This window comes from Cnephaeus nilssonii (genome assembly GCF_951640355.1).
Source record: "Cnephaeus nilssonii genome assembly, chromosome: 11".
NCBI classification, from domain to species: domain Eukaryota; kingdom Metazoa; phylum Chordata; class Mammalia; order Chiroptera; family Vespertilionidae; genus Cnephaeus; species Cnephaeus nilssonii.
The window spans coordinates 26,748,765-26,776,214 of NC_137082.1; the positions used below are offsets into that span (position 1 = coordinate 26,748,765).

Here is a 27,450-nt window from a genome sequence, read left to right on the forward strand (position 1 = left end):
GGTGGCAGTTGGAGGCGAGCAGGCCGGCAGGCAGAGTGGTTAGGGGCAATCAGGTAGGAAGGCAGATGAGCGTTAGGAGCCAGCAGTCCTGGATTGTGAGAGGGATGTCTGACTGCCGGTTTAGGCCCGATCCCATGGGCCTAAACTGGCATTCGGACATCCCTCGATGGGTCCCAGATTGGAGAGGGTGCAGGGTGGGCTGAGGGACACCCCCTCCCCTGTGCACAAATTTTGTGCACCTGGCATCTAGTATAGACAGAAGTAGCTGCCCCTGATCCCTGATTGGTCTGGCCTCATGCAAATGAAGACTCCAAATCTTCAAAGTTTGATTGGCCCCAAAGGCACTGTCCTGATTGGTCAGAATAGAGCCACTCTGGTTGTTTGGGAAGAGATGCAAAACTCTGACTAGATGGGGAAAGCTTCAGTCCTATTGGTTAAAGTAGGATTCTGGGACTGCTTTATAAAAGCTGATTCAGACAGCAGCAACACAATACAGGCAAATAGTTCAGTACAGAGGCAGGTAGTTCAGTTTAAGCTTCTCCCTGAAGTGGAGAAGCCCTTGTGTAGAAATGGCTGCCAGGCTTATTATTATTATTGTTATTATTTGTTATTGTTTTTTAACTTTAGCCCATTAGCCAACTTCTTAGTGTCTTCATTCTCCTCTGAGTTCACATCGGGTTGCTCAGTTTCATCCTTTGAACACCTAATGATTCTTATAAAGCACACTTCAAGAAGCTCACCACCCTCTAATTGTATTTCAGTCACACCCAAGAGTGTGGTGACCTCTAGGTGCAGATGCTGTGTAGCTGGAAAGAAATCTGGAAATATTTAAGGCTACTTTCATTTATATCTGACCAAAAAAAAAAAAAAAAATGAGGTGCATTTCATTGCAACTGGCAATAGTCTTATCAGCTGACTCATTTGATCTATTAGTACCCACGTTTTAAAGTTTTTATAAAATTAAAATTGTTTTTGTAAAAATTTTCAAACGCATAGTTTCACAATTACCTCCAATTAGGCAATATACACACGCAGAGAGTCCTTGAATTTTCCTTGCCCTTTCAGCCAGAGATGCCCACTATGTCCCTCCATTTTTCATTAAACAGGTTTACTTTGGAGTCCGTTGTTCTTTTTGCTACCACTTGAGGAGGGGATGCATTTTTTAAATTAGTGGCCATGTTTCTCTTTAGAAAAACCCACACGCGCCAACCGCCCTTCCTGGGGTAGCCTGGGCACACGTGGCGCCTGTTCCTACTCAGGCAACAGCAAGTCTTCTGTTTATTTTCAGCTTTTTATTTTCAGCTTGGTGGTCAGGAAGAAAGGGAGGCCGTCGCCTAGGCAACCGACGCCCCGGGCCGCGCAGCGAGTCCGAGCGGGAGGGGGCGTGGCCTCAGCGCGCGGAGGCGGTTAAGAGGCGGTGCCCGTCCCCCGCCTCCAGCCGGGCCTGTCCGCGCGGCCCGGTGCAGGCCTGGGGAGCCGGAGTCCCCTCCGACCGCCCGGGAAGGTCCAGGGTGCCCCGAGCAAGGCCGCGGATCAGCCTCTCCCTTTCGCTCCGCGCCCCACTATGGCGGGCGGGCGCTGCGGCCCGCTGCTCACGGCGCTCCTGGCCGCCTGGGTCGCGGTGGCGGCGGCCACGGAGGAGGAGGAGGCCGGGCCCGAGCACGCCGCGCTGCCGGCCGAGCAGAGCATGGTGCTTCCCATGACTGCCTCCAACTGGACGCTGGTGATGGAGGGCGAGTGGATGCTGAAATTGTGAGTGTGCCCGCCCGACCCGCACGCCACACTGTCCGCCCTCCCAGCGCCCCGCGGGCCGCCCCCGTTGCCGCACCACCCGGGGGGCTGGATCAGGCCCCCGGCGAGCTGTGCTACCACCGGCTGCTCGCGCTGCGCATGCGCCTGCCCTCCTGGGTGACAGCCGAGGGGGAAGCGCGATCCCCTCTGCTCCCGCGCCTTGCTAGCCCAGTACTTTAGGGAAAAGTGTTTTAGAAAGTGTTTTAGGGATGGGGTGGCTGAGCAGCTTCCCACCGAGAGGTCCTGGGGAGGGGGAACGGAGAAAATCTGCAAGAAAATAGCATGCTTTTGCTGTAGGTGTGTAGGTGGAGGAGAAAGGGCGGTCATTCAATGACACTTCTGTGCAGTACAAATACACAGCGTGAGCTATGCAATGTATTCGTTGAATGAATCATTGCAGCACTGGGAAGGGTAGGCCAGTTTGTCTAAACTATCTTAGTATTCATTTTGAAAATCCGAGACGTGAAACAATAAAACAGATTTTGAAATTTTAAAATCAAATGTTGATATTTGTAAGTTTCAGGGGTAGGACTTTCTTGGTAATTATAACTTAATTGTGCTAGTGTCATAAAGAAAAGGATATTAATAAATTGCTCCCCTTTGAACAATAGAAAGTAAATCATGGTTCGTGCCTTTGCTTGATGGCAAAATACAGTTTTGGGTTAGGAGCAGGCAAGGGACTGTTTATCATAGATTAAATTAATTTATACTAGGAAGAAAGATTTCAAGTAGACAGGGAGCAGATGTTTGGATAATCTTGAGAGACCGTTCATGGTGGGCCTGTAGAGAAAATGAAGGACGGAGAACAGATCACTGAGATCACATCTCATTGACCTGTGGTTTCAGCAATATACATACTTGATCATTACTCTTTGACACCTAATTTTCATTGAGGACATATACACTCACATAATTGAATCTTTCCTTTATTTGTCCCAGGCTAAATTTTAAATCTAGTTAGATGCAAACAGAAGCCTATGAAATGAAAAAGTCCTTGTGAGATCAGGGCCCAAAGTTATATCACTTAGCAGATTACGTTGTTCAAAGAACAGAATGCACTTACCCCTCAAACATAAATTTACCCTCTAGACCTCAAAGTAAGTGCCTTTGGTATCATGATAAATCAATGAAATTATTAAAGACATCTGTTGACATGAAGCTCTTATTAAAATAAACCACTTAACTATGAATGGAGGTGAGGAGGTCATTTTCCTTTTGAGAGAGAAACTTTTAAGCAAAATGGAACTTGACTCAGGACTGCCATGTTTATAAGAGGTGTAAGAGTGTCAAAAAGGCTGCATTTCGTCAGAAAGTAGTACAGGCAGTTCTTTTTTCAGGAAGTACTTACACAATGGAGTTTTTCTAGGTGTCTGTTTTTCGATTAAAACAGTTTGTATGACATGAAAGTCAAAGCAGAAAGGCCTCAACTATTTTATAGTTACTTTTGAAATAGCGCTTCTTTTTTTTTTAAGTAAAAGAACTAAGAACCCTAACGCTGAGGTAAGTGTAAACCAAGTTAAGCTTATACAGAGGCAACATGCAATAGCTCCTGTGCTTGGCCATGTTGACAGTTCAGATTTTACTTCTTCATACATGTACAAGCCTAGATGTAGTAATCAGTTGCTATACACTTGTCATGTGTCCTTTGCATGGAATGCGTTTGGGCTGTGTGATGCATGGTGAGACTTGTAACCCGGAAGTAAGCTGTATAGACACGAGATCATTTTGGTAGTTCTCTTCAGAATAGGAACAAGGCTGAAGAGGATTTCAACCACTGCATCCAACTTTCTACATACTGAGCCTAGGTGCTTGATGGAAGAGATATTGTGTCTCTTGTCTATTTGTGACACTCCTCAAAAATGTAAAATTCATTATATTCTCACTAACTCTATACTAAGAATTCATTCTAACAGCCAATAAGTTAGACTTTTTTCATGATATACAGGGTGTCCCTCAAAAAAATGTATATACAGTTTAATAGCTGGTAGCTCCATTTTGAAAATGAAATGTATTTTAACAAACACTGACTTTATAATTTTCAAAGTGTATGTATACTTTTTTTGGACACCCTATATACAACAGAGAAAAACAAAATGTGTTAATACTAGTTTTCATGTTAACACCTTATTGAGCTGAACTGGTCATAATACATGGAAATTGTCAGAGATTCACATTGTTAGATGCTGTATTTAACTTCTCTAAAGAATCAAGTTAGGCTTTCTGATTCTAGTATTAAAAATTTGACATTACTTTGAATGACAGTTCTTTATTTGTTCATTTGCTTATATGCTTCCTCTCTTCTGGGAATTTTTTTCTTTTATATTCCACTTTATACAAAGTTACTATAATGCAATTCCTGGTTATATTGGTATCAATAATTTAATTATTTTTAAAGGATCTAACAGTGTTTGTCTGCTCTAAGACATGAAAAGCTTTTACTATAAAATTTAATTCCTACTACTTTCAGTCAATTTTTTTTTTTTTTTGGATCCTTGCAACTGAATATCAGTTTATAAAAAGCATTCTTTGCTGAGGAGAAATATCACTTAAAAATATATTCACAATTCTGGAACCTTTTTCAAGATCTGAGAAATTCGTCCATTACTACATATTTACCTTTTCTTTAACGCTGTGAACTTATATATTCAGTTTTTATCTTACTTTTTGCCTTCAGACATGGTTCTGTGATTTCTACCGCATTTCTCCCATGTCTCTATTATTGGCTTTCTGTGCTTTTTTCATCAACTGCTGATGGAAAATTTGCTCTTTCTCAAGGTTAGGAAAGATGACCTAACCTTTAAAATGCCTTCTAATGTTTTACTTCCATTGTTTCACACTGTCTTTTATTCAGCTGCTTTGTAACCTTCTGCTTTTTTAAACACTTTCTGGGCTCCCATTATTCGGTCTTTGAGAAAATGGCTTTTGTTCTTTTGAAACAAAAGTATGCAATTTAATACATTCTGTATACTGTTCTGGTGCCTGTTTCCTCCAAAAGAAATATGAAGATATCCAAATAGCTTAAGAGTGACCCACTGACCTTTAAACTGATATACAGAGAAAAAGTATGTCTTTGGGTTAAAATTCCTCAGGAAAGCATGCAGATCTTTATAAAGCACTACTCTTTCTGACTTCGTTCTTGGGATGATCATGTTTCAGAATTGCAGTTAGTCATCTGGTGGTGGAGGAAAGCCTCTTTTACTTCCCTAGGACCTCTAGGTTTTAGTATTGTTTCCTCCATATCCTTATTATATATATCCTTATTATAACACTAGAGGCCTAGTGCACCACATTCATGCACTCGGGGCGGGGGTTGACGGGGGGTCCCTCAGCCGGTCTGCACCCTTTCGCAGGCCAGGAGCCCTCGGGGGATGTCCGGCTGACGGGAGCGGGCCTAAGCCAGCAGTCAGCCATCCTTAGTGCTGCGCCACCGCCCCTACTCTCGCCAGCAAAGAGCGGCGCTGCCCCTGTGGGAGTGCACTAACCACCAGGGGGCAGCTCCTGCATTGAGTGTCTGCCCCCTGGTGGTCAGTGTGCATCATAGCCACCGGTTGTTCTGCCATTAGGTCGATTTACATATTACCCTTTTATTATATAGGATTATTCCCTTATCTTACCCATATCAAATAGTTATAATTTTTTGAAGTGTAATAGATTGTTTTGATTTGGTGATTGTGTTTTTGAGATAGTCATTGCTTATCATGTGCCAGCTTCAGAGTTGGGGATCTGGTAAGATGAAAATGAATGAGTCACATTCCTTGATTTCAAGGGACTGGCAGTCTACTGTGCCCTTAAGGAAATAACTATTATATGTAACATTCATTTATTTAGAAAATATTTACTAAATATTTCTTATCTGTCAAGCACCTAACAGTGGTTCTTACCAGAGCATTTTGGATTGCACAGTTCTTTGATGTGTGGGGATGGTTCACACATGGCCGACCCTTTGGCATCCCTGGTTATTACATTCTAGTAATCAAGTGACATCAAAATAATTTAACAACCTCCATCCCCTGTGCACATGTCCAAATACCTCTGAGAGAAAACCACTGCCCTAGGTACTGTTATGGTTATTTAAAAACATGCAAAAGAGGAATTCATATGCTAACAAAGAAGTATTTGATTTCAGAATGTTTCCACAAAGGGTATTCATCTACATCATTATAGTCATTGTCATTTCAGTCACAGTGAACAGTTATATTGTTTACATCACAGTTTCTTAATGCTCTCTTATTTGATCATCCAGCAATCAGATAGAGAATTATCATTCTCAGTCTCATTCACTGGAAGAGATGGAAACTTGGGAAGATGAAAGCCTTGACTAAGGCTGGATCCTTAGTAAGTTGTGGGCAAGGCCAGAACTAGAATGCAGACCTGAGCTTGGCAGTCTTTGATCAAGCCAGGGAGAGTAGCTGGCTAGTGGGGGAGCCTGAAGGGAGGCATAGAGTTGGGCTGATTTGTGCTTAGGCTCGAAGCTAGCCAGCACCTAGGCCCACATAAGGGGAGGCCTTTTCCCTATGGGATTCAGTGGCCTAACAATGGTCTTACCATCTTTCTAGTAGTTTCTGCAAATGAAGAGTATTATTGCTATACTAGAGGCCCCGTGCATGACATTCGTGTACGCATGGGGGGAGCGTCCCTCAGCCCGGCCAGTGCCCTTTCTTAGTCTGGGAGCCCTTGAGGGATGTCTGACTGAGGATCAGGGCCGCTGAGCGTGCCAGCCATCAGCCCGGCTTGTGGCTGAGCATCTACCCATGGTCGTCAGTGCACGTCATAGTGACCAGTCATAGCTCATCATAGTGACCAGTCGATTTGCATATTACCTTTTTATTATATAGGAACCTCACCACTCAAACAGGTGCTCTGACTTCCCAACTTCCCAGGAAAATTCTTTTTCACTGTGTCTTATTTGTATCTAGCAGGGCCCAAATCACACCTTATAATTATAAGTTAATTTATGTGCTTTGGTACTGAGTTTTTGTCTGAGTCCTCCTATGGATGATAAGCTTTTAAGAAAAGGAACTAAGTTTTTCTTCTTCCTGTTTATCTCAAGAGCCTTAATAACTATCAAGTACTGGGTGTGTTCAATAAATACTTTTTGACTAAGTGAATGTATAAGTAGTAGACTTTATTTGTTCCTCTAGTGAAGAGCTTCCTCAAATATATCACTGAAGGAAACACCTGTATATATTTTCTTAGGTACTAAAGATAATCACTCTCATCTACCTTTTGTTCATTGATGTAATAAACATTTATTATATGTAGGATCTGCCAGGCTCTGTTTAGGTACACACAATGCACCAGTCACCGCCTTCCTGGAGTGAAGTAAAAGTAGTGAATTCCAGTAAAAGTAGTGAATTACATTTTCTCTTGCAAGTGTAATGGTTTTCATAGAGGTGTCAATGATTATTTTTCCTCTGCATTTTTGAGAACATTTCCTAGAAATGATCTTCTAAAGAAATATATTTGAGCATACAATTTTAAAATAATTTATCTTTATTGTTGAAAGTATTATAGATGTCCCCCTTTTCCCCTCTTTCTCCCCACTCCCATTCCCTCCTCAGGCCTTCATCACTATTGTCTGTGTCCATGGGTGATGCATATATGCACATAAGTTCTTTGGTTGATCTCAGATTTTCAACTCTTGGATCATTAAGACATTTTCCAAAATGAAGCATAGCACTTGATGTAGTGAAGGCATCACTTGTTGGCATTTTGATTTAGATTCATTTATTAAATCGTAGAAAGATGAATCTAATATACCTCTTTCATCTTCATTGTTACAGATTCTTCTGAGCATTTTGGTCACATTAAGTTCTAAGTGAATATTAATTGTATCTGTCATTGCCCATCTCACTTCTGCAAGGATAAGAAAAGAGAATGTCCTGGGAAACACGTGAAATTCACTCCAAGACAGAAGAAAAAATTTCCATTATTGGAGAATGAAAATATATTTTTAGTAAAATTTTATTTCAAGGAAATATAATTAAGTAACTCCTTCCCTGAAGTGTTTAGTACACTTTATGAAATCTCATACTAAATTGAGTTATGCAGTTAAAGAATTGAGGGCTTTCAACTATTCTTCCATAAAACAGAACTTAAATGTAATTTATATATGAATACTAATGGATAACAAAAGCATGTTGTTGAATTTTGTTTTCCAGAAACGGTTATTAACAGTCGACTGATATCCAAGTTATAATTTTTTAAAATTTATTTTTATTGATTTCAGAGAGAAGAAGGGAGAGGGAGAGAGAGATTAAAACATCAATGACTAGAGAGAATCATTGATTGGCTGCCTCCTGCAGGCCACCTACGGGGGATCGAGTCCACAACCCAGGCATGTGCCCTTGATCAGAATGGAACCCAGGATCCTTCTATCCATTGAGCCAAACCGGATAGGCCCAAGTTATAATTTAACAGTGTTTTGGCTATGTGGAATATGTTTCAAATGCCTTTATGAAGCTTACTAACTTTATATGCCATTGTCATCTGCAAAAAAAATTAAATAGGAAAGATACTTTTTTACAGTTTTCATGAATATAAAGGTACTAATTTCTCTTGGAGGTTCTTAGATTGAAGGAAGATTACCTTATATGTAAAAGAAAAAGTTGGACAAATCCGTTCTTTATCATAATTAGGAGAAGACTGCCACTTGGAACTAGTTTTAAGTAATATAAATGAATATTGCATCCAGTCCTTTCTGATGAGTTTTCTTCATGCATATGTATATAAATAAATTACATATATACATGTGTGTATATAGAGAGAGACAGAGAAAGAAGAGCATGAAAGTCACATATGTGACATACATGACTTTTCTCTGGCCCCTGGAGGTATTTTATTATAGTAGTTCTAATTACTGCCTAAATGACTTTCCTTTAAATATGGAAGAATACTAATAATTTAAAACGCTTCTACAACAAAAGACCGATTTCCACACCTGAGACTTAAAGGTGGCTTATCTCCACCAAAAGAACACACTAGGTGAATGAATGATATTGGTGGATTCCAACACAATAAGCTCAGATTAAATCTCAGAGAGAATGACGTTAACAGTGCTGCAGACCAGTGGGTAGCAGCTACATAGAAAATGGAATATCTAAAATTACTTCAATGACATTTGTATATCTGAGAGTCAATATTACCAAAAAAAACCCCAATTTATATAGTAGCCTCTCTAGAGATTAGGGACTTTTTAAATGATGAAATTTGCATGATTTAATAATTATTGAGGTAGCAAATGTGTCCATGAGTTACATGCAAAAGCAAGTGTTCAGGGAAACAAAGCAAAGAGGATCTAGAGATCTAGAGTTCATTGAACTGCACTTCAAGATTTCTTTCTTCTTTCTTATTCTTTCTCTTTCTCTCCTTCTTTCTCTCCTCCTTTCTTTCCCTCTGTCCCCCTTCCTGTCCCCTGTTCTCTCCTTCTTCCTCTCCCCCTCCATTTCCCTCTCTGTTGATATTAGCTATTATTTTCCTCAGAGATTTTTATCACATAAATGCCTCCATCTGGGTTTTTGTTCTGTGTGGTTTTAGGTGACCTTAAACAAGTCTCTCTAAACTTGTCTTGTCTGACAGCGATGCTGTAAGGTTCCGATGAACTGATGTCAGGAAAGTGCCTTGAAGATGTTAAAGAGAAAACCACAGGAACAAAGTGGCATCACTGGTGCTAAAGGCCCATGATACCAACTTAGCTTTAATACCTGACCTAATTGCAGTTTCAGCCCTCTCAGAAACATAATCTCAATCAGCCAGTCTGGAACTTTCTAGTCAAGTACGCACAAGGTAATCTGTCCAATACCTGCCCTGTCCCTCCAAGAAGAGGCAATCTGCATAATTAAAAGCCCTTCCAACTCACTCAGGTTCTCATTCCTCAAAAGAAAAGATATCCTGGTTTAAAAAATCATCCTTTCTTTTCTTTTGTTAATAGCTCCTTTGTCCCACCCTCCTTCTTATAACATTTTTCATTTTGTGCAGCCCCACAGAGCACCCTTCTTGTTGGTAGGGTGCTGCCCAATTCATGAATAGCTTAATAAAGCAAAGCAGATCTCTAAATTTACTCGGTTGAATTTTGTAAAAAACAGAAACCACGTAGTATATTACAAACATAATTTGTATTAATGATTGTTCTTGATATGTGCCTGCTTTATATGTGTCATCTAATCTCCCAATGACCTTAAAAGATAGCTGCTGTTATTTCATCTTACAGTTGAGGAAACTGAGGCATGGAGTGATTATTACCCTGCCCAAGTGTAACCTTGTAATTAGCTAGTTTATTATATTAATAATAGGAAGAGAGCAAAGGGGAGACCAGACTTTATAAGCATGTACATCTGGGCAGCTCCAACTTTAAGCTCCCCGGGTAACCATGGATCCATTCCCTGCACATCCCTGGGGGAAGGGATCAAACAAAGGGGAGATGGGCATGTGTGCAGTGAAGCCCACGTGACCTTAGGGAAGGTCCTTGCCTGTCAGTCTAGCCTGGGAACAGTGATTTGACTAGAAGGGTGGAGCCACTGCAAGTGCATGGACTCTTGGAAGTTTAAAAGTCCCCAGACAAAGCGTTCTTTCTCTCTTGCTTCCTTCTTGCCCCCTTGTTTCTCTCTTGCTGCATGACCCACGCTTGGCCTATGCCCTCGTCTCCTCAGCCGAATTAGGTGATGTTCCCTGGTACTTGTACGTGTTTTTTTAGAGGATATTATTGACCCACTATACTTTCTAAACAGCAAACTTGTCTGAATTTCCATTTTATACCTGCAGGTGAAATCCTGGACCACTTTAGAGCTTTGTGGTGTGAGTGTTTGTGATATTTTCCAGGATGTGGGAAAGCATTGTAAGGCCATAGCATATTGCCAGGATGAGGCCCAGTTCTTCCCATGACTTCCACCTTAAATTTCCCTGATTCATTATTCACAAGCTTCCCAGTTATTTTTTAAAAATATAAATCTCATCATAATTCTCTTACTCTTTAGGGTTTACCATGGAGCTTCAAATACAGTCCTAACTCTTTACACAGTGTTTTCAAAGGTTGTGGATGATGTATTCACCCTCCGCTCTCATTACTCTGAGCTTCATACACATTGTTCTCTTTACTTAGAAGAGAACATTCTTTGACTCCTCTCTGCTTACACTCCTACTTTAGAACTTAGCACAGATGCATGTTCCTCTGTGGGCCCTTCTGAGACCACCCAGCTCCTGAGTGTCTACACAGCATCTGTTCTATACTCTCAGTCACGGCATTTGCCACCAGGTTTAATTATCCCTGTGCTTGCTAGTGTTCACCTCTGGATTGTATCTACAAGGAGAGGGAGGGGGTACCACATCTGTCTTGTTCACAGTTGTAGCCTCAGCTTCAGCATTGTGTGTAATTCAGGTTTATGGAATAAAATGAATAAATGTAAAAACCAGGGTTCTGATTGAAGTCCCACTTATTTCTAACTCCTCTTCTATTTAAGAAAGTGTTGGGTAAAGCTGGGTTAGCCCATAGCTTCTACTTTCTTTCTTGGACTGGTTCAGAACTGCCGCAGATCTTTGGAAATGACTCGCATAAATATTTGGGAACCCACTAGTAACAGATGTGCTGGTTTCTGCTCATCAGCTCTGTAGTTTTGATGGACCTGGAACCGGTTTGGCTAGTTTAGGGATGCACTTGTGAAAATTGTCCTTCTTTAGTGGGACAGTCAAAATAGTATTCTCCCTCAAAAATCAGAAGCTACCTAGAAAGTGACAAAATTTGGGTTGATTGTAAGAAAAACTTTGAAATAAAATATTTTATGTATTATGGTAGTTTGTGAAAATCTTCTCAAACTTTGGCTAATTTTTTTCCCAGTGAATTAATATTTATACATTAAATTCTAGGGAGATATGTTTTTGTTTTTCTGTATCAAATGACTGGAAAAGCTTGCTTTTGTGCTTCCTTTTAGACAGATATTTATTTTTTTTAACTTAGGTAATTTGTCTATTTTGTTTTACAGATATTTTCCATGTTTTTATATTGATTAGCTATTCTTTTTTTATAGTTATGCCCCTTGGTGTCCATCCTGCCAGCAGACTGATTCGGAATGGGAGACATTTGCAAAGAATGGTGAACTCCTTCATATCAGTGTGGGGAAGGTTGATGTCATTCAAGAACCAGGTACTGTAAATGTTGAACATTAAAGGCAGAAGTTTGTTACTTTTTAGTTTGAATTTTTTTCAAGTATATAGAAAAGTTGTGATACTCATGAACTGACCATCTAGAATCAACAGATAACATTTTGGCATATCTGGGTCTGTCTGTGTATGTGTGTGTTTACACATATATATTAATATATTTTTTATTATTTTCTTTTGCTGAGTCATTTGAAAATAAGTTGCAGACATCATGATTTTACCTTCAATACTTTGGCATATTAAAATCTCCCTAATAATTTCCCACATGTCTTTTTATAATTTTTGGACCCAGGATCTAATCAAGGTTGACCATTTGCATTTGGTTGTTACATGTTTTCAGTCGCCCTTAGTTAGAATAGTCCTCTGATATTCTGAAAAGAATAGGCCAGATGTGTGCCTAGGTGTTTTCTTATATTTTCTGTAAACTTGAAGTTCAGCCTAGAGGCATGATTCAGGTTGGACATGTATGGCAAGAATATTTCATAGGTGATACTGTGCTTTATAATTTACTAGAGGCTGGGTGCACGGATACGTGCACACTGAAAGGAATTGAATTAGAAGGTGGCCTGTGGGGCGAGACTGGGCAAGACAGGCTGGACACGCCCTCGAGCCAACCTCCTGCCGTCCCTCCCCAGCTGGCTGCACTTGGAGCAGCACCAGGGCTCGAAGAGCATCTGTGGAGTGAGTGGGGTCCCTCCAGCAGGTGGGGTCCCTCGGCCTGGCCTGCGGGGATTGGGCTCCTTCCTCTCTGGTTCCAGGGTGTGTCACCCAAGAACCGCCACTGCCAAGTCACAGGCAGCTCGGCAGCTCCTGCATTGAGCATCTGCCCCCTGGTGGTCAGTGCATGTCATACTTACCGGCTGGTCAGACAGTTGGATGGTTGCTTAGCCTTTTATATATATAGATGCCATCAGAAGACATGTACTCTCACTGTTAGTGATGTTCAGTTTGAGCACTTGGTTAAGGTGATGACACTAAACATCTCAATTATAAAGAAAAGATCCCATTTTGTGAATAGCAGGTAATCTGTGGGGTGATACTTTGGGGTCTTGAGATACATAATGATCTTACCTGAATCAAATATTTCATTGTGAGTTCCAGAATGATGAATTTCTAATTCTGTTGTGTCAGCTATATTTATTATATGTTAAATGATGTAATTTTCAGAAGAAAGAGGAGGAGGCTAGAGGAATCTTTTAAATTCTTAAAAAATATACACAATTTGTATTTGTAGTTTAAAAATAACTGTAAATAAAAGTTGGGTGTTTATGATTCCAGTTTCAAATGTGACTATTTTCAAACTTTATTAGGCATTTTTTCCTATTTACATTTATTTTCTATTGTGTTCCTTTACAAGGATAAAAAGAAAGTAGGTATGGAAATGTAGCTATTACCTTTCTGTAATAATTGTGAGTTCAAAAGAGACCTTAGAGGGAGGGTAAAGGTGGAGGGAGTAAGAGATCAACCAAAGGACTTGTATGCATGCATATAAGCATAACCAATGGACATAGACAGAGGGGGGTGAGGGCCTGTGCTGGGGGGTGGGAATGGGTGGGGAGAGGTCAATGGGGGGAAAAGGAGACTCATGTAATACTTTAAACAATAAAGAATTTAAAAAAAAAAAAGACAGAGTACTGAATTAGTAGTTACTTGGACAACAAAATTGACCATGTCTGTTAAGATCCTTGTGTTGGCAAACCCATGTAGAGAGGTTTCTATTAAAAGCTGTTAGTCCTCAGGTGTCCATCCACCTTTTTAAGCATTGGAATCAATGCCACTTTTGCACATCTGCTATTTAGAGATGAAAAATTATAGTTATTAGTTTATGGTTTTGGCTATTATAATGAATTATTCTGTTTTAGAGGTCAAATCATTGTAATTACACTTTCGCTGTACACTTGTTTTCATCTTTTAGTAGTTTGATTCCAGAAGTCAGATGTAAGTCTTATTCATTAGTGGGCATCAGACACTTTTTTTGAGGAGTTTCTTGAAAACACAGCTGGCCTATACACATTTCAGTCATTTGGTATACCTGCTGTGAACTCACAACATGATTTGAAATAAAAGAATTTAACAGCTTTGTGATGGATTCACAAATCTAAAATCTAATTGGATATAGTCTTTTCATTTAAAATGTTGACTTATGTTTTCTATTGTGGATTGATTTGTGCATTTTTTATAATGAGGTAACAGAAAATATGATGAAATATTTTAAAAACAAATTTATTATTGACTCATGCTGTTTATGTAAATATAAGCAATATCTATTTGAAATATTTATCAAAGAAGAAGGAACAAAAGGTCTTTGGTCTTATGTAGTATCAATTCACTGGCAAGCCTCTAGGGTGCTTGTCCCTATTTTTGGAAGCTATTTGAGTATTTATTTTATTTTTACAGAATCTAGCGTCCTGAACCAACAGTGGGAAGTCATTGAAATATTACTATTTTCCTCACAGTTGAGCACTTTACTGGATATTTCTGTGTACAGATTTATATTTGGTTATAGGTCTCTATTAGTATATTCTTTCATCAGGGCTGCTAGTAAGGGATAATTTCATTTCTTTTCTCCGCAAAATTTAAAAAGAAGGGAAAGGAAGAATTTTTGAAGTATTCATGAATAATTCTTTAGTTATTCCTGTAACTATTCCATTGGTATATTTAATAAGAATTTTTTTTAGGATTTCAGAATTATAAAGACTGAGGATTATAAATACACTAGAGGCCCGGTGCACGAAATTCGTGCACGGGGGGGGGGGGGGCAGCGGGGAGTGTGTCCCTCAGCCTGGCCTGCACCCTCTCCAATCTGGGACCCCTCATGGGATAACCAGCAGTTGGACATCCCTCTCACAATTCAGAACTGCTGGCTCCTAACCGCTCACCTGCCTGCCTGATTGCCCCTAACTGCTTCTGCCTACCAGCCTGATTGTCCCTAACTGCTCCCCTGCTGGCTTGATTGCCCCTAACTACCTCTGCCTCGGCCCACACCTGGTACCCAGGATTCCCTCCTCCAGCTGACCACAGGCACCCAGGATCCGGGCTTCTCTCCCTCTGGTCAGCCATAGGCGCCCAGGCTGGCTGCAGCCTTAGGGGATGGTGGACAGGGGGCTTCGCCTGTGCTGCAGCTGCAAGTGCTGGCGCCCAGGACTGCAGGGTGGGCGGCTTCTTTGTCTCCCAGGCCACAGCCAGCCACAGGTGCTGGTGCCCGGGACTGCAGGGTGGGCGGATTCTCCATCTACCATGATGTAGCCAGCTGCAGGTGCTGGCACCTGGACCACAGGGTGAGCGGCTTCTCTGTCTCCCAGGCCACAGCCAGCCACAGTTACTGGTGCCCAGGTCCGCAGGGTGGGTGGCTTCTCTGTCTCCCAGGCCACAGCCAGCCACAGGTGCTGGTGCCCAGGTCCGCAGGGTGGGTGGCTTCTCTGTCTCCCAGGCCACAGCCAGCTGCAGGTGCTGGTGCCCGGGACTGCAGGGTGGGCGGCTTCTCTGTCTCCCAGGCCACAGCCAGCCGCAGTTACTGATGCCCAGGACCGCAGGGTGGGCGGCTTCTCTGTCTCCCAGGCCACAGCCAGCCACAGGTACTGGGGCCCAGGACCGCAGGGTGGGTGGCTTCTCTGTCTCCCAGGCCACAGCCAGCCACAGGTACTGGTGCCCAGGACCGCAGGGTGGGCGGCTTCTCCATCTCCCGGGCTGCAGCCAGCCACAGGTACTGGTGCCCAGGACCGCAGGGTGGGCGGCTTCTCCATCTCCCGGGCTGCAGCCAGCCTCAGGTGCTGGTGCCCGGTTTCTCCATCTCTCCCAGGACGTGGGGCGGGTGGACAGCTTCTCCAGCTGGCTGTAGCCTGGGATCATAGGGCAAGTGGCTTCTTCATCTCCCAGATCGCATCCACCCTCAGGTACTGGCACCCGGTTTCTTGTCTCCCCCAGGATGTGGGGAGGGCGGCTTCTCCAGCTGGCTGCGGCTTGGGATCACGGGGCAGGCGGCTTCTTCATCTCCCAGGTCGCAGCCAGCCTCAGGCGCTGAGGCCGGGTTTCTCAGTCTCCCCCAGGAGGTGGGGCAGGCAGACCTGAGGTTTCTGCTGCTGGCTGCAGCCTGGGATCACAGGGCAGGCGGCTTCTTCATCTCCCGAGCTGCAGCCAGCCTCAGGCACTGGCACCTGGTTTCTTGTCTCCCCGAGGACGTGGGGTGAACCGCTTCTCCAGCTGGCTGAGGCCTGAGATCACGGGGCAGGCAGCTTCTTGGTCTCCGTGGCTGCAGCCAGCCTCAGGTGCTGGGGCCGGTTTCTCTGTCTACCCAGGACATGGGGCGGGCGGACCTGAGGCTTCTGAGGCTGGCTGCAGCCTGGGATCATGGGACGGGCAGCTTCTTCGTCTCCCGGCCGCACCCTGCCTCAGACGCAGGGCCCAGTTTCTCCGTCTTCCCAGGACGTGGGGCAGGTGGATGTGAGGCAGGCGGACCTAAGGCTTCTGAGGCTGGCTGAGGCCTGGGATCATGGGGCAGGCGGCTTCTTGGTCTCCGTGGCTGCAGCCAGCCTCAGGCGCTGGGGCCCAGTTTCTCCGTCTCCCCAGGACGTTGGGCAGGCGGACCTAAGGCTTCTGAGGCTGGCTGAGGCCTGGGATCATGGGGCAGGCGGCTTCTTGGTCTCTGTGGCTGCAGCCAGCCTCAGGCGCTGGCGCCTGACTTCTCCAACTCCCAGAGACCTGGAGAGGCTGGGGGGCGGGGCTGCCGCCATGTTTTCAGTTTAATTGCATACTCACTCAGATTGAATGGTGGGCGTGGCTGGGGCGTGGCTGGTGGGCGTGGCTTGTGAGTGTAGCGGAGTGATGATTTGCATACTACTCTATTATTAGATAGATTATATTTTTACAGTTGAGCTGTAGAAGTCAAGGGAAGGACAGACCTTAGATTAGACAACATTACATTGCCTGTTTAATATTGCATAGACCAGATGATGTTTCAGTTGCTGACTTTGGGAAATTAAATTTAATAAGTATGAATATATACTTGAATCTTCTGTTCCATGCAGATGAGCTTAGTTGTCAAGGATAGGAAAACAGTAGCTGCTCATAGAGCACCCATGGGTGATGGCTATTTCACTAGATTAGAGGTAAACCAGACCCCTCCAACAGCCAAGAAAGAGTAAGCTTTGTGATCAGAACTATTAATTAATTTCAGAAGCCAGTTTAGTTTATTGCACTTCAGTTAGTGTTTATTACTATAAAACTGACTCTTTTATTTTATTTATTTCCCACTTTATTTCAATCTCAAAGATAAGGTTTGATCTACTTTTTGTTCACTGTTTTCCCTTTGCTTCTTTCTTTAGTGCTAATTAATACTTAGTTAAACATTTACTTCAGCCTCTAAGTGTGTTAAGCACTTATATACATTTCAGTTTCATAACAGCCCCAGGAAGAACAAACTGTTTCTCTCTGTATTCTTTAGAAAACTAAGGCTCAGAGAGGTTGTCACATGTCCAAGGTAAAACAGCTAATAAATGGTGAAGGACAAAGCTAGTAGCTATCCCCATTTTTTAAATCTAGAACTCAAGTAATTTCTATTTGTTCTTTTGCCTATCAAAATATAGTTCCCTGTCATAATTTTCTCTCCAATCTTTTAACACTTCTTTTTCTTTTGCTACATATGTTTAAGATAAAGTTGCTAATAAAAGTTTTTTCTGCATTTTGGATTAATGCCTCTTTTATGTTGCAATATAGTCTTCATTTTAAGATGGTAGTTGACCCTTAGAGTAAAAAGGGCAGGCATGTAGGAATTTTGGAAGGCCTTGTGGTCAAACGTTCTCTCTCTTACTTGAAGGTTTAAGAGTGCACTTGTTTCTTCCCCACTTACTGATGTCTGTTGCAGTGAACCATTACGCAAACCTTAAAAGGAGCTGCCCCCATGTTGTTATATTCCTTAAGATCCACCCTCAACTTGTTTTTAAACCCCGAGGCCACAACCTAAGATTGTGCTTCCCTGTTCCAAGTTGATCATGTTTTAACTTTTAAGGTAATGAACATCTCCCTTGAGACTTCAGAACATCAGTGTTAAAGGGTAGAAGACATTTTTGGAGCACTGGCATGTGACTCAGAGCTTTCTGACATCTTTCAGCCTTTCAGAAGTGACATTTATTTGAGGTCAGTTTTCTATGGTGTCAGATATTTAAGGACTTAGTAGTTGTCATAACCCAAGGACTACTTCGGTTGCTCTAGATTTTGTTATTGATTTTACTGAATACATCTTCAGTGACAATGTATTATTCCAGACAACAAACAGAACTCATATTTGAGTTAGATGCTGTAATTTTGTTACTATCCCACATGGGTTGTCATTTGAAAAAAATATTAACAAACATAAATTAAAGCAATCTTGAGGTGCAACCATTTATTAATAATGGTCATTATTTTCAATGAACCTTAATTAACAGTTTTGTATATTGATATCACCATTACCAAAAAACAACATAGCAATTCATATTAAAAGCCATACATTTTTATACCCTTTAACCTGGCAATTTTGGGAACATGCATCCTATACCTTCTAGCCTAAAACAAAAATCTGAGACCATCTGTCACTGTGTTTCTCTTATTTTCTCTGTACTCATTGATTTCCATTAGCACATTTATTAGTGAAAATATGTTATATTATCCAAAATAATGTATAATTTCCAAAGCACTTAATAATAAATTAGTTTGTATTTGTTATAGCCTTTCATTTTACTCCAACTTTGAATCAGAGATTTAAAAATATGAAATAATAACTAATATTTATTTAGTACTTATATCAGGTACTGTTTTCTATCCTATCTAATAATAGACAAATATGCAAATTGACCATACCTCTGACACACCACAAGCCATGCCCACAAGCCACGCCCACCACCCACTCAGAGTGAGTATGCAAATTAACCCAAACCAAGATGGCTACAGCCACAGAGAGCAAGGTTTCCTAGGTAACAGAGGAAGCCAAGCTTTCTGCCAGCCGTTGCAGGCCTAAGCCTCCACTCAAGCTACAAAGTTTCAATTATAGAAGGTAAACAAATTCAAACAAATGGAGGCAGAATGGAGCTTGAGAGAGCAGGCCAGGGTTGCCGCCGGCAACAGGGGAAGCAAAGCTTTCCGCACACCCTGGCCGGGCCCACCCGCTTAAGGCAACAAAGTTTCAATTATAACCCCAACACAAATGGCTGCCTGGCCTCGGAGGGAGCCCCAGGCTTGGCTCCACTCCAGGCTACATAGTTTCAATTGTAGAAGGAAAATAAATTCCAGATACCAGGGCCTCCGCCTGGGTTGCCAGGGGGCGTGGCTGGCCTGCAAACCACCACAGGCCCCTCACTCAGGCCGCCCCACACCCCAAGGGAACCCCCACCTGATCCGGGACGCCCTTCAGGGCAAACCAGCTGGCCCCCACCCCTGTACCATGCCTCTATCCTATCTAATAAAAGAGTAATCTGCAGATTGACCATCACTCCAACACACAATATAGCTGCCCCCATGTGGTCAAAGATCCTGCCCCCATGTGGACACAAGATGGCCACCACAAGATGGCCAGCAGGAGAGGGCAGTTGGGAGGCACCCGGCCTGCAAGGGAGGGCAGTTGAGAGGGACCAAGCCTGCAAGGGAGGGCAGTTGGAGGTGATCAACCCTGCAGGAGAGGGCAGTTAGGGGTGACCAGGTCGGCAGAGGAGGGAAGTTAGGGGCAAACAGGCTGGCAGCAGAGTGGTTAGGGGGTGATCAGGCTGGTAGGCAGAAGTGGTTAGGGGCAATCAGGAAGGCAGGCAGGCAAGCAGTTGGGAGCCAGCAGTCCTGGATTGTGAGAGGGCAGTCGGACATCCCTCGAGGGGTCCCATTTTGGAGAGGGTACAGGCTGGGCTGAGGGACAACCCCCCTCCGTGCACGAATTTCGTGCACCGGGCCTCTAGTGTCTTTATAAATGTAAAATTATTTAATACTAAAATAGTATGAGAAGTCATGATGCTTATTTATAATAAGAAAACCTAAACCCAGACAGATTAAATGTCTGTGGTTAAAATCAAATAAGAGGCAGAAGTAGGGTTTGACCCCAGGTAAGCTGGCCTGTGACACTGGAAATACTATTTTGTATATTATATAATTTACTGCGTTTTATGAAATATTTTATATATTTATTGTTTACTTTTTAACTTATTGCCATGGCCAGTGATGACCAAGAACATTTGCAGGATTTTAAAGAACAGGTTAAAAATATTGTCTTCACTGATAACATTTATTAGAAATCCTATCTATGTAATTTAAAAAAAGTAAGACCTAAATAGAAACTTGAAGAAGTGGTGATATGCTACATTTTAAAAGATCATCTAAAGAAAGCATAATTCGCTAACATTGTCACTTTTCTTACATAAAAACTTGGGTGATCATAGGAATCTCTAGCTAGTAAAGAAATGAGCTATGAAATTGTTTATAATAATTATTTTAAGCATATAGTAATTTTTAAGCCCTTAGGATTACCAACACTTTTTCCCCTGCCAGTTTAGAATTGAAAATAAATGAAAAGATACCCATGTTCCCTGCTAGGGTGGAATTCCAAGCAGTGTTAGAGGTGAAAATGCCCTGCAGATAGAGGTGCTTATTAACAATCTCAGTTGACTTCTCAGGTCACTTGTGGTTTTGTTACTGCCAGTACAACCGTTAAAAAAGATGTACAATGGTAAATGTATGTAGTAAATGTTTCTTTTTGTAACATTGACTTTTACTGCCTTTATAGTACTGTGTTTTCTTTTAAGTGCCATAGGACTATTTAGAGTCTGCTTGGTTTGATATGAGGGGGGAAAAAAAGCAATTTCTTCTCTGGGAAGGCTCATCACTAATCAATAAATTATTCTGAATAAGATTTAATTTATAAAATGGGTATAAACAACTTTTGTGTGTTATTGAAAGTAAACCTTCAGCATTTCAAATTGCACATAACCACAAAGATGTGACATTTGATTTACTTTATTTGATTAGATTTTGATTTTGTCCAAGTTGTTCTTCAGTGGGAAAGTCAGAAGTGATGAGAAACGTGACAATGATGTCTGTCATTTTCCCATGCTGGCCAGGAACACCCTTTCCCTCTCCTTGTCTTAGCCAGTACAGGCGTGCTCATTCTTGGTGCCCACGGAAATACTTTTGTTTGTAAACATATAAAGAGCAGGGATTTGTTCTTTACTCCTAGTCTCGTTCAGGCTTTGGTTGCATGCCTCTTTCTTGATATCATCTATCTGTTTACAGTTATGGCTATAAGTATCAAGGTCTTTCCCTCTGCCACTAAATAGACTGTAAGCTCTGTGAGAACCAAGACTGGACATGTTTTTACTTATCTTTGTGTCTTGAGCAGTTATGACAGTCCCTGGAACAAAGAAGGTAATTAGTAAATATTTGCTGACTTATTAAGGGTTTTATTTGTCTTCACATGTACTTCGCATAGCATTCGATGTCTACTTAGTGCTCCGTAAAGATTTGCTTTACTGAAAATTTGAGAAAATCTGTTTAATGTACTGTCCCTGGACAGTACTTGCAAATTTTATAAATGTGCAAAGATTATACATGGTATTATTATTTCAGATTCTTTATTATTTTAAAACCTACATCGGATCTAATAATACCTATAATTTATTGATTGAGTCCTTTACTATGTGCTAAGTACTTAATATACTGAGTTAGTCTAACTTCAGAACAAGTCAGTTAGGCTTTAATATACCCATTTCTAGATGAGGTCACTGAGACTAGAAAGATTAAGCAATTTATCTTAGGTGAGAAAGGTTAAGTAATTTATCTAAGGTCATATAGTCATTACATGACTATAACCTGTTCTGTCAGCCACCATAAAATTCTAAGTGATGCACAAGCCAGAAAACTCCTATGTAACATCAGAATAAGCAAGTTGTATGTCACTGACTGGGAAGTATTAGGTAATGAAAATGGGTAAAAATGAAATTGCTTTAAGTCAAAAAATAAATAGTATACGTGATTTAATTCTGTGGTATAAAAGCAAGCTCACCTCACCAAGCTCAATTCAGTGGTAGCTGAGCATTGACCTATGAACCAGGAGGTCATGGTTCAATTCCTGGTCAGGGCACATGCCAAGGTTGCGGGCTCAATCCCTAGTGTGGGGCGTGCAGGAGGCAGCCGATCATTATTTCTCATCATTGATGGTTCTATCTCTGTCTCCCTCTCCATTCCTCTCTGATATATACAAGCCAGCTTAGGCTGCTTGTTCTTATAAATTAAGTTAGATGCTTGGGTTAGTCGGAGTTCGACTTGTAACTTTTTTTGTTTATGCTTCTTGTAGGTTTGAGTGGCCGCTTCTTTGTCACCACTCTCCCAGCATTTTTTCAGTAAGTTGAAATAATTATCTGGACTGGTAAATATTATAAATTGGTAGATGTGTACCAAGAATTCTAAGTTTTTTCCATAACCATTACACATTCAGCTTAACATTTGGAGGAGAAAGACAGCTCTGTGGGAATGATGCTATTAGAAGAGAGGGATGCCCAGAGTGCTGCAAGCAGCTAATTGGGGGTGGGGGGTGGGAGGGGTCAAAGAAGATTTTTCTGATGACATAAAAGGTGGGATGATTCTTAAAGGATAAGTCAGAATTGGTCAAATAGACAAGGTAGAGAGGCCTTTCCAGATAGAGGAGATGCCATGGAAAAGCCCAGAAGAAAATGAGCTACCTTCTGAGAACTGTAATGAGTTCTGTATGGCTGGCCCGGAGGGCATATTTGGATCATCCTGGGTGATGTGAAGTTAGGGAGGCTCAGGTAGTGAGAGGGGGAAGAGAAAGGAAGGGATGGGTTCTGGAGATGCTTAGGAGGTGGGATCATTGGGACTTGGTGACCAATTAGCCATAAGGAAGGAAAAACCTGCGATGGCTACCAAAAGGCCATGTGTCACTAGTGAAAGCTATTGAGAAGCCATTAGAATAAGATGAGGTTTGGAGGCTAGAGGCCAAAATGGAGAAGACAGTGTGAAGTGACTATGCTAATTTCAAATAGAAAAGTTTAGGTGATAGTCTGATTTGAGGATCTAAAGCTGAAAAGAAAGATTTAGACTGGAGATACATATTGGGAATTTCTCAGAATCAAGATAAGAGTTAAAATATATTTAGAGAGAATGTATGCAACAGGAATAGAAGTAGGTCATGGATAAAACTTGGGGTTGACCAGCCTTAGGTCAGGGAGTAAGGACGAGGAGGAGTGGTCAGAATAGGAGGAAGAAGTCCGGAGAGCTCAAAAGACAAGGGAGAGAGGGAGGGAGGCGTGTTCGGTAGTGGGCAGTGCCAGTGACAGACAAAAGGAAAGTGCTGCCTGGGTGTGGCTCTTCAGAGGGGACTCTCCCCCATATGAGCAGTTTCCATGGAGTCGTGGAAGCGTAACCCTAAGTCGCACGGATTGTGAATGAGTAATATCTGAGGAGCAAATGGTGAGTGTAGACTCTGCTCTTAGGAAGCTTGACTGGGGAGAAAGCAGGAGCGGGGGCAGCCTGAAGGGGCATGGGAAAGGGAGGTGTTTTGTTCATTTTCAAGGAGGGACTTAAATGACAAAGGTTGGAAAGGTAGATACAGTTTTTAAAACTTAGTAACAACTGCTGTTTTGCTGTTATAAGAGAAACATTGAAATGCTTGGTAGAAAAAATAATAAAAAGTAACTTGGCAAGAACTTTGTTTATGCTCGTGAGTTTTGCAGTGATAGAATGTTTAATGCTTTCTCAGTTTCTCATTTGTAAAAGATTAATACTTATGCTTGCTTTCTTATTTATGCCTAGTTATAATTTTTTCTTTATTTAAGCCAAGTTAAAATTCAGAGTGTAGTTCACATCTAAAACCAATAGTTATTTTTATTATCTGCAACACTTGTTATTTTAATTTGTTGGTTTTCTATTTGTTTTTATAATTTATAGTGCAAAGGATGGGATATTCCGTCGTTACCGTGGCCCAGGAATCTACGAAGACCTGCAGAAGTATATCTTAGAGAAGAAGTGGCAATCAGTTGAGCCTCTGACTGGCTGGAAATACCCGGCTTCTTTAACGTAACTAGTAATTTTATTTAATGGGGTCTTATTAATGAAACAAGCAGTATCAAATGAACAGTTCATAGACCTTGAAAGTCTACGTTTTTCTTCATATTCACTTACCCAGGCTACATATGACCATGCTTAGACCATGTTGTGTTTTGGGTTTTATGGCCCACATGTGTTTCAGCTAGTTGTTCGTATACTGCTAAGTAAGTGTCCGGCTTCAGGTGGGTTGCAGAAAGTCACCCCTAACTTTTTCACTAAGCATGCCAACTGTTTTCTCTCTCTTTGTAAAAAAAAAAAAAAAAAATTATTTATTTTTCACAGAGAGGAAGGGAGAGGGATAGAGAGTAAGAAACATCGATGAGAGAGAAACATCGATCAGCTGCCTCCTGCACACCCCCTACTGGGGATGTGCCCGCAACCAAGGTACATGCCCTTGACCAGAATCGAACCTGGGACCCTTCAGTCTGCAGGCCAGCGCTCTATCCACTGAGCCAAACCAGTCAGAACCAACTGTTTTCTCTTTACCAAATATGGTATTGAACACAGTTACCATTCTTTCTTTCTTTTAAATTATTGATAAGATATGGGAGTGACTCTTTCTTGAATTATAGTTTGTGAAGGAATTACTCTTGTATCAATGTGGAAAATAAAACCTATGGTGTCTTTAACTGCCTAGCAGAATATTGCTGGGTAACTTATGGCCATGAGGGCAAACTGCATAATAATTTGTGAGGTAGATAGGGCCAATCCATAATAACTTTTCCCATAGTTTGTTTTAATTTTGAATGAATTATCATATTTGTAGTTAATTTGGTTAGTATATACAAGTATAAGGAATATCCCTGCTGAAAAAGGATTAAATGATGTAATATTTCAGGAATAGATCATGTAAATAGCACTTAAATAATACTCAGGAAATACATAACTTAGTCTACCATAAAAGCAGCTTGCATTGAGGAACCTGGATGCTATCAGTGCATGCAATGACAAGGTGGCTGTTCGGAGAAGAGACTGGGGAGGGTAAGAATGGATGAGGTCAAACAGCTAGGAGGCTGTTGCCCTGTCTAGCCTAGGGATGGTGCTAGTGCATAGCCGGGTGGCAGCAGTGGGATGGAGAGAATGGGTGGATTTAAAATACTTTGCAGGTAGACTTGGCTAAGGTGAAGGAGAGGGAAGATTCACAAAAAATCTCTTGGGTTTCTGGTTTGAATCTTACTGGTTTGAGCAAGAGAAAAGCAAGAGTTCAGTATTAACTGTTAAGTTTGAGATGCAGATTTCTTTGTAGAGCTGTCAAGTTGGATGTATGGAGATGGGTCCTTGGAGAACTCAGAGCACAAATACAAAACATATAGATGGTATTTAAAGCCTTGCTTGGGAGGGAGGCGATCACCTAAAGAGAGAAGAGTGATTGGGACCTAGCCACAAGACACCCACAATTAAGAAGTTGGGTCGAGAAGGAGTCAGCAAAAGGTGTCAAGAAACTAAAAATGAGTGCCAGTGAGTCAGGAGGACAAGCAGGGGTATGTGGTTTCCCGGGAGCCAAGTAAATTAGGTGCTCAAGAATGTAGAGTAGGCACTGTGTCCTGTGTTACCAAGCAGTGAAAGAAGATCAATTCTGAGACATGGACGTTGAATGAAGCAATTGCAGGGTCATTGTGGCTTTCACAACTAGTGATACTGCAGTAGTGAGGGCAGGAGCAGATTTGAATGGGTTAAAGGTACAGTAAGGAGGAAGAAACAGCAAGTGTGGACTACTCCTTGGAGAAGAGAAGCTGGAGGGTCCAAAGATGCTCTTTATAAAAGATGGAGAGGGTAGAGCATGTTTTCATCTCATGAGAATGACCCAGCAGAAAGGAAGAAATTGCTAATGCAGGCAGAGGGGCTGATAAAAAGAACCAAGACATTAATAAGCCAAAGGGATGGGATCCAAGGCCCACGAGGAGGAATTAGACTGTGGGAGGGCAGATAGACTTTCTCTGTAGAAACAAGAGAAGGTGCATGCAGGTGAACGCCAGGCTCAGATTGGGTGGTGAGAAGATAAGAGAGATCACATAATGGCTTCTGGTTTCGCAGTGACATGTGAGGAGTGTGTGTGAGCTGAGAGTGCCTGGGGAGAGGAGGGTGGAAGGGCGTGAAGAAAGGGAAAAGCACAGGAGCTGTCCTGTGGGGTAGAGCCTGAAAGAGCAGTACTGAGGCACAAACTGAGGTTTGTGAGTGAAGGGAGAACAGTCAGCTGATTTTCCCCCAGAGACAGGCAGCTGCCCACAGCTGGGGTTTTGCCAGGTATGTACAGTGGAGGGAGAAGGGGCCAGGGGATTTGAATGTATTAAGTCACAGCAGTGACTTAAATGATGGCTGTGGAGCTGAAGCTCTATACGAACACAAGTAAATCCAGGAGAGAGGGCAGTGTATTGCAGAGAATGGAAGGGCAGATCCTCGTGACCTGAGTTTTTGTTTATTTCATAGTATGCATCACCAATGGTTCTCCTCTATTTTTTAGGATGTCTGGAATGGCTGGCCTTTTTAGCATCTCTGGCAAGATATGGGTAAGTAATCTTAAATATACCCTTTGTGATTATCTTTGCAGAGGGTTTTTAAAGAGTAAGAATATAACTTTTAAACCATAGGAAAATAAACATTGTGAATACTTTTATAATTTCACTTTTCTTATTAAGCCACGCAACTACTCTCACAAGGGTCCCCAGTGGAATTGTGTCTCTGTGTAGAAAGGCATAAATTGAACAATGACACTGTTGTGTCAAAGTCATACTTTCTTAGATCAGAGATGAATCTCTTATCAAAGCTGAATCAGGCTTATGTGGTTTTACTTCATTTTATATTCCCATTGTCATAATCTCCTACAGATCAAAGATTAAGCCCGAAAGTGAATTTGTATGTCAGCAATCAGCAAACTATAGCTTGTGGGCTGGCCACCTGTTTTTGAAACATAGCCATATTCATTCATTACCTGTTGCTTTCACTCTACAGTGGTAAAGCTGAGTAGCTGTGACAGAGACCATGTGGCCCACAAGCCTAAAATATTTGTTCTCTGCCCCTTCAGGAAAAAGTTTGGACACTCTTGCTATATGGGATTGTATCATTTCACTGAGTCATTTCAGTGAATTCAAACTATTATTTAGCTAAAAGGTTGGACAATTATATAATTTTGAATGTGTCACAAAACCTTGTGCTCCCCTTTATGTGTAGAGTGAGCTAAATCCTGCCAGATTTAGCACAATCGCTGTGGAATTATATATATTCTTAAAGTATTGTGAGTCTTCAAAATGAGTTCCTATATTTGTCTTTCTAAGCTTTGTATAGGTCACAGTGTCATATTTGGAACTTAATATTCAAGGAGCTCAGGAAGACTCTGTGTTTCTCATGCACATCGAGATATGTTGAAGGCAGCATCTGATCTCACCTGCAGTAGTTCAGGTCCCAGAGGGAGTGCTGGCCTCCTTGGGGAGGGAGGGC

General features: G+C 41.9%; 1 protein-coding gene across 1 annotated transcript in view; it reads left to right on the plus strand.

Moving 5' to 3' along the window:
• Positions 1-1,412: 1,412 nt before the first annotated feature.
• The window catches only part of TMX4 (thioredoxin related transmembrane protein 4), a 38,084-nt gene continuing 12,046 nt past the window's right edge, over positions 1,413-27,450 (plus strand). The window contains exons 1-5 of the mRNA XM_079783602.1: positions 1,413-1,752; positions 11,811-11,926; positions 22,247-22,292; positions 23,857-23,985; positions 26,477-26,522. Coding sequence (XP_079639728.1) covers positions 1,565-1,752; positions 11,811-11,926; positions 22,247-22,292; positions 23,857-23,985; positions 26,477-26,522 — 525 coding nt within the window. The 5' untranslated portion in view covers positions 1,413-1,564. The remainder of the gene's footprint in view (positions 1,753-11,810; positions 11,927-22,246; positions 22,293-23,856; positions 23,986-26,476; positions 26,523-27,450) is intronic.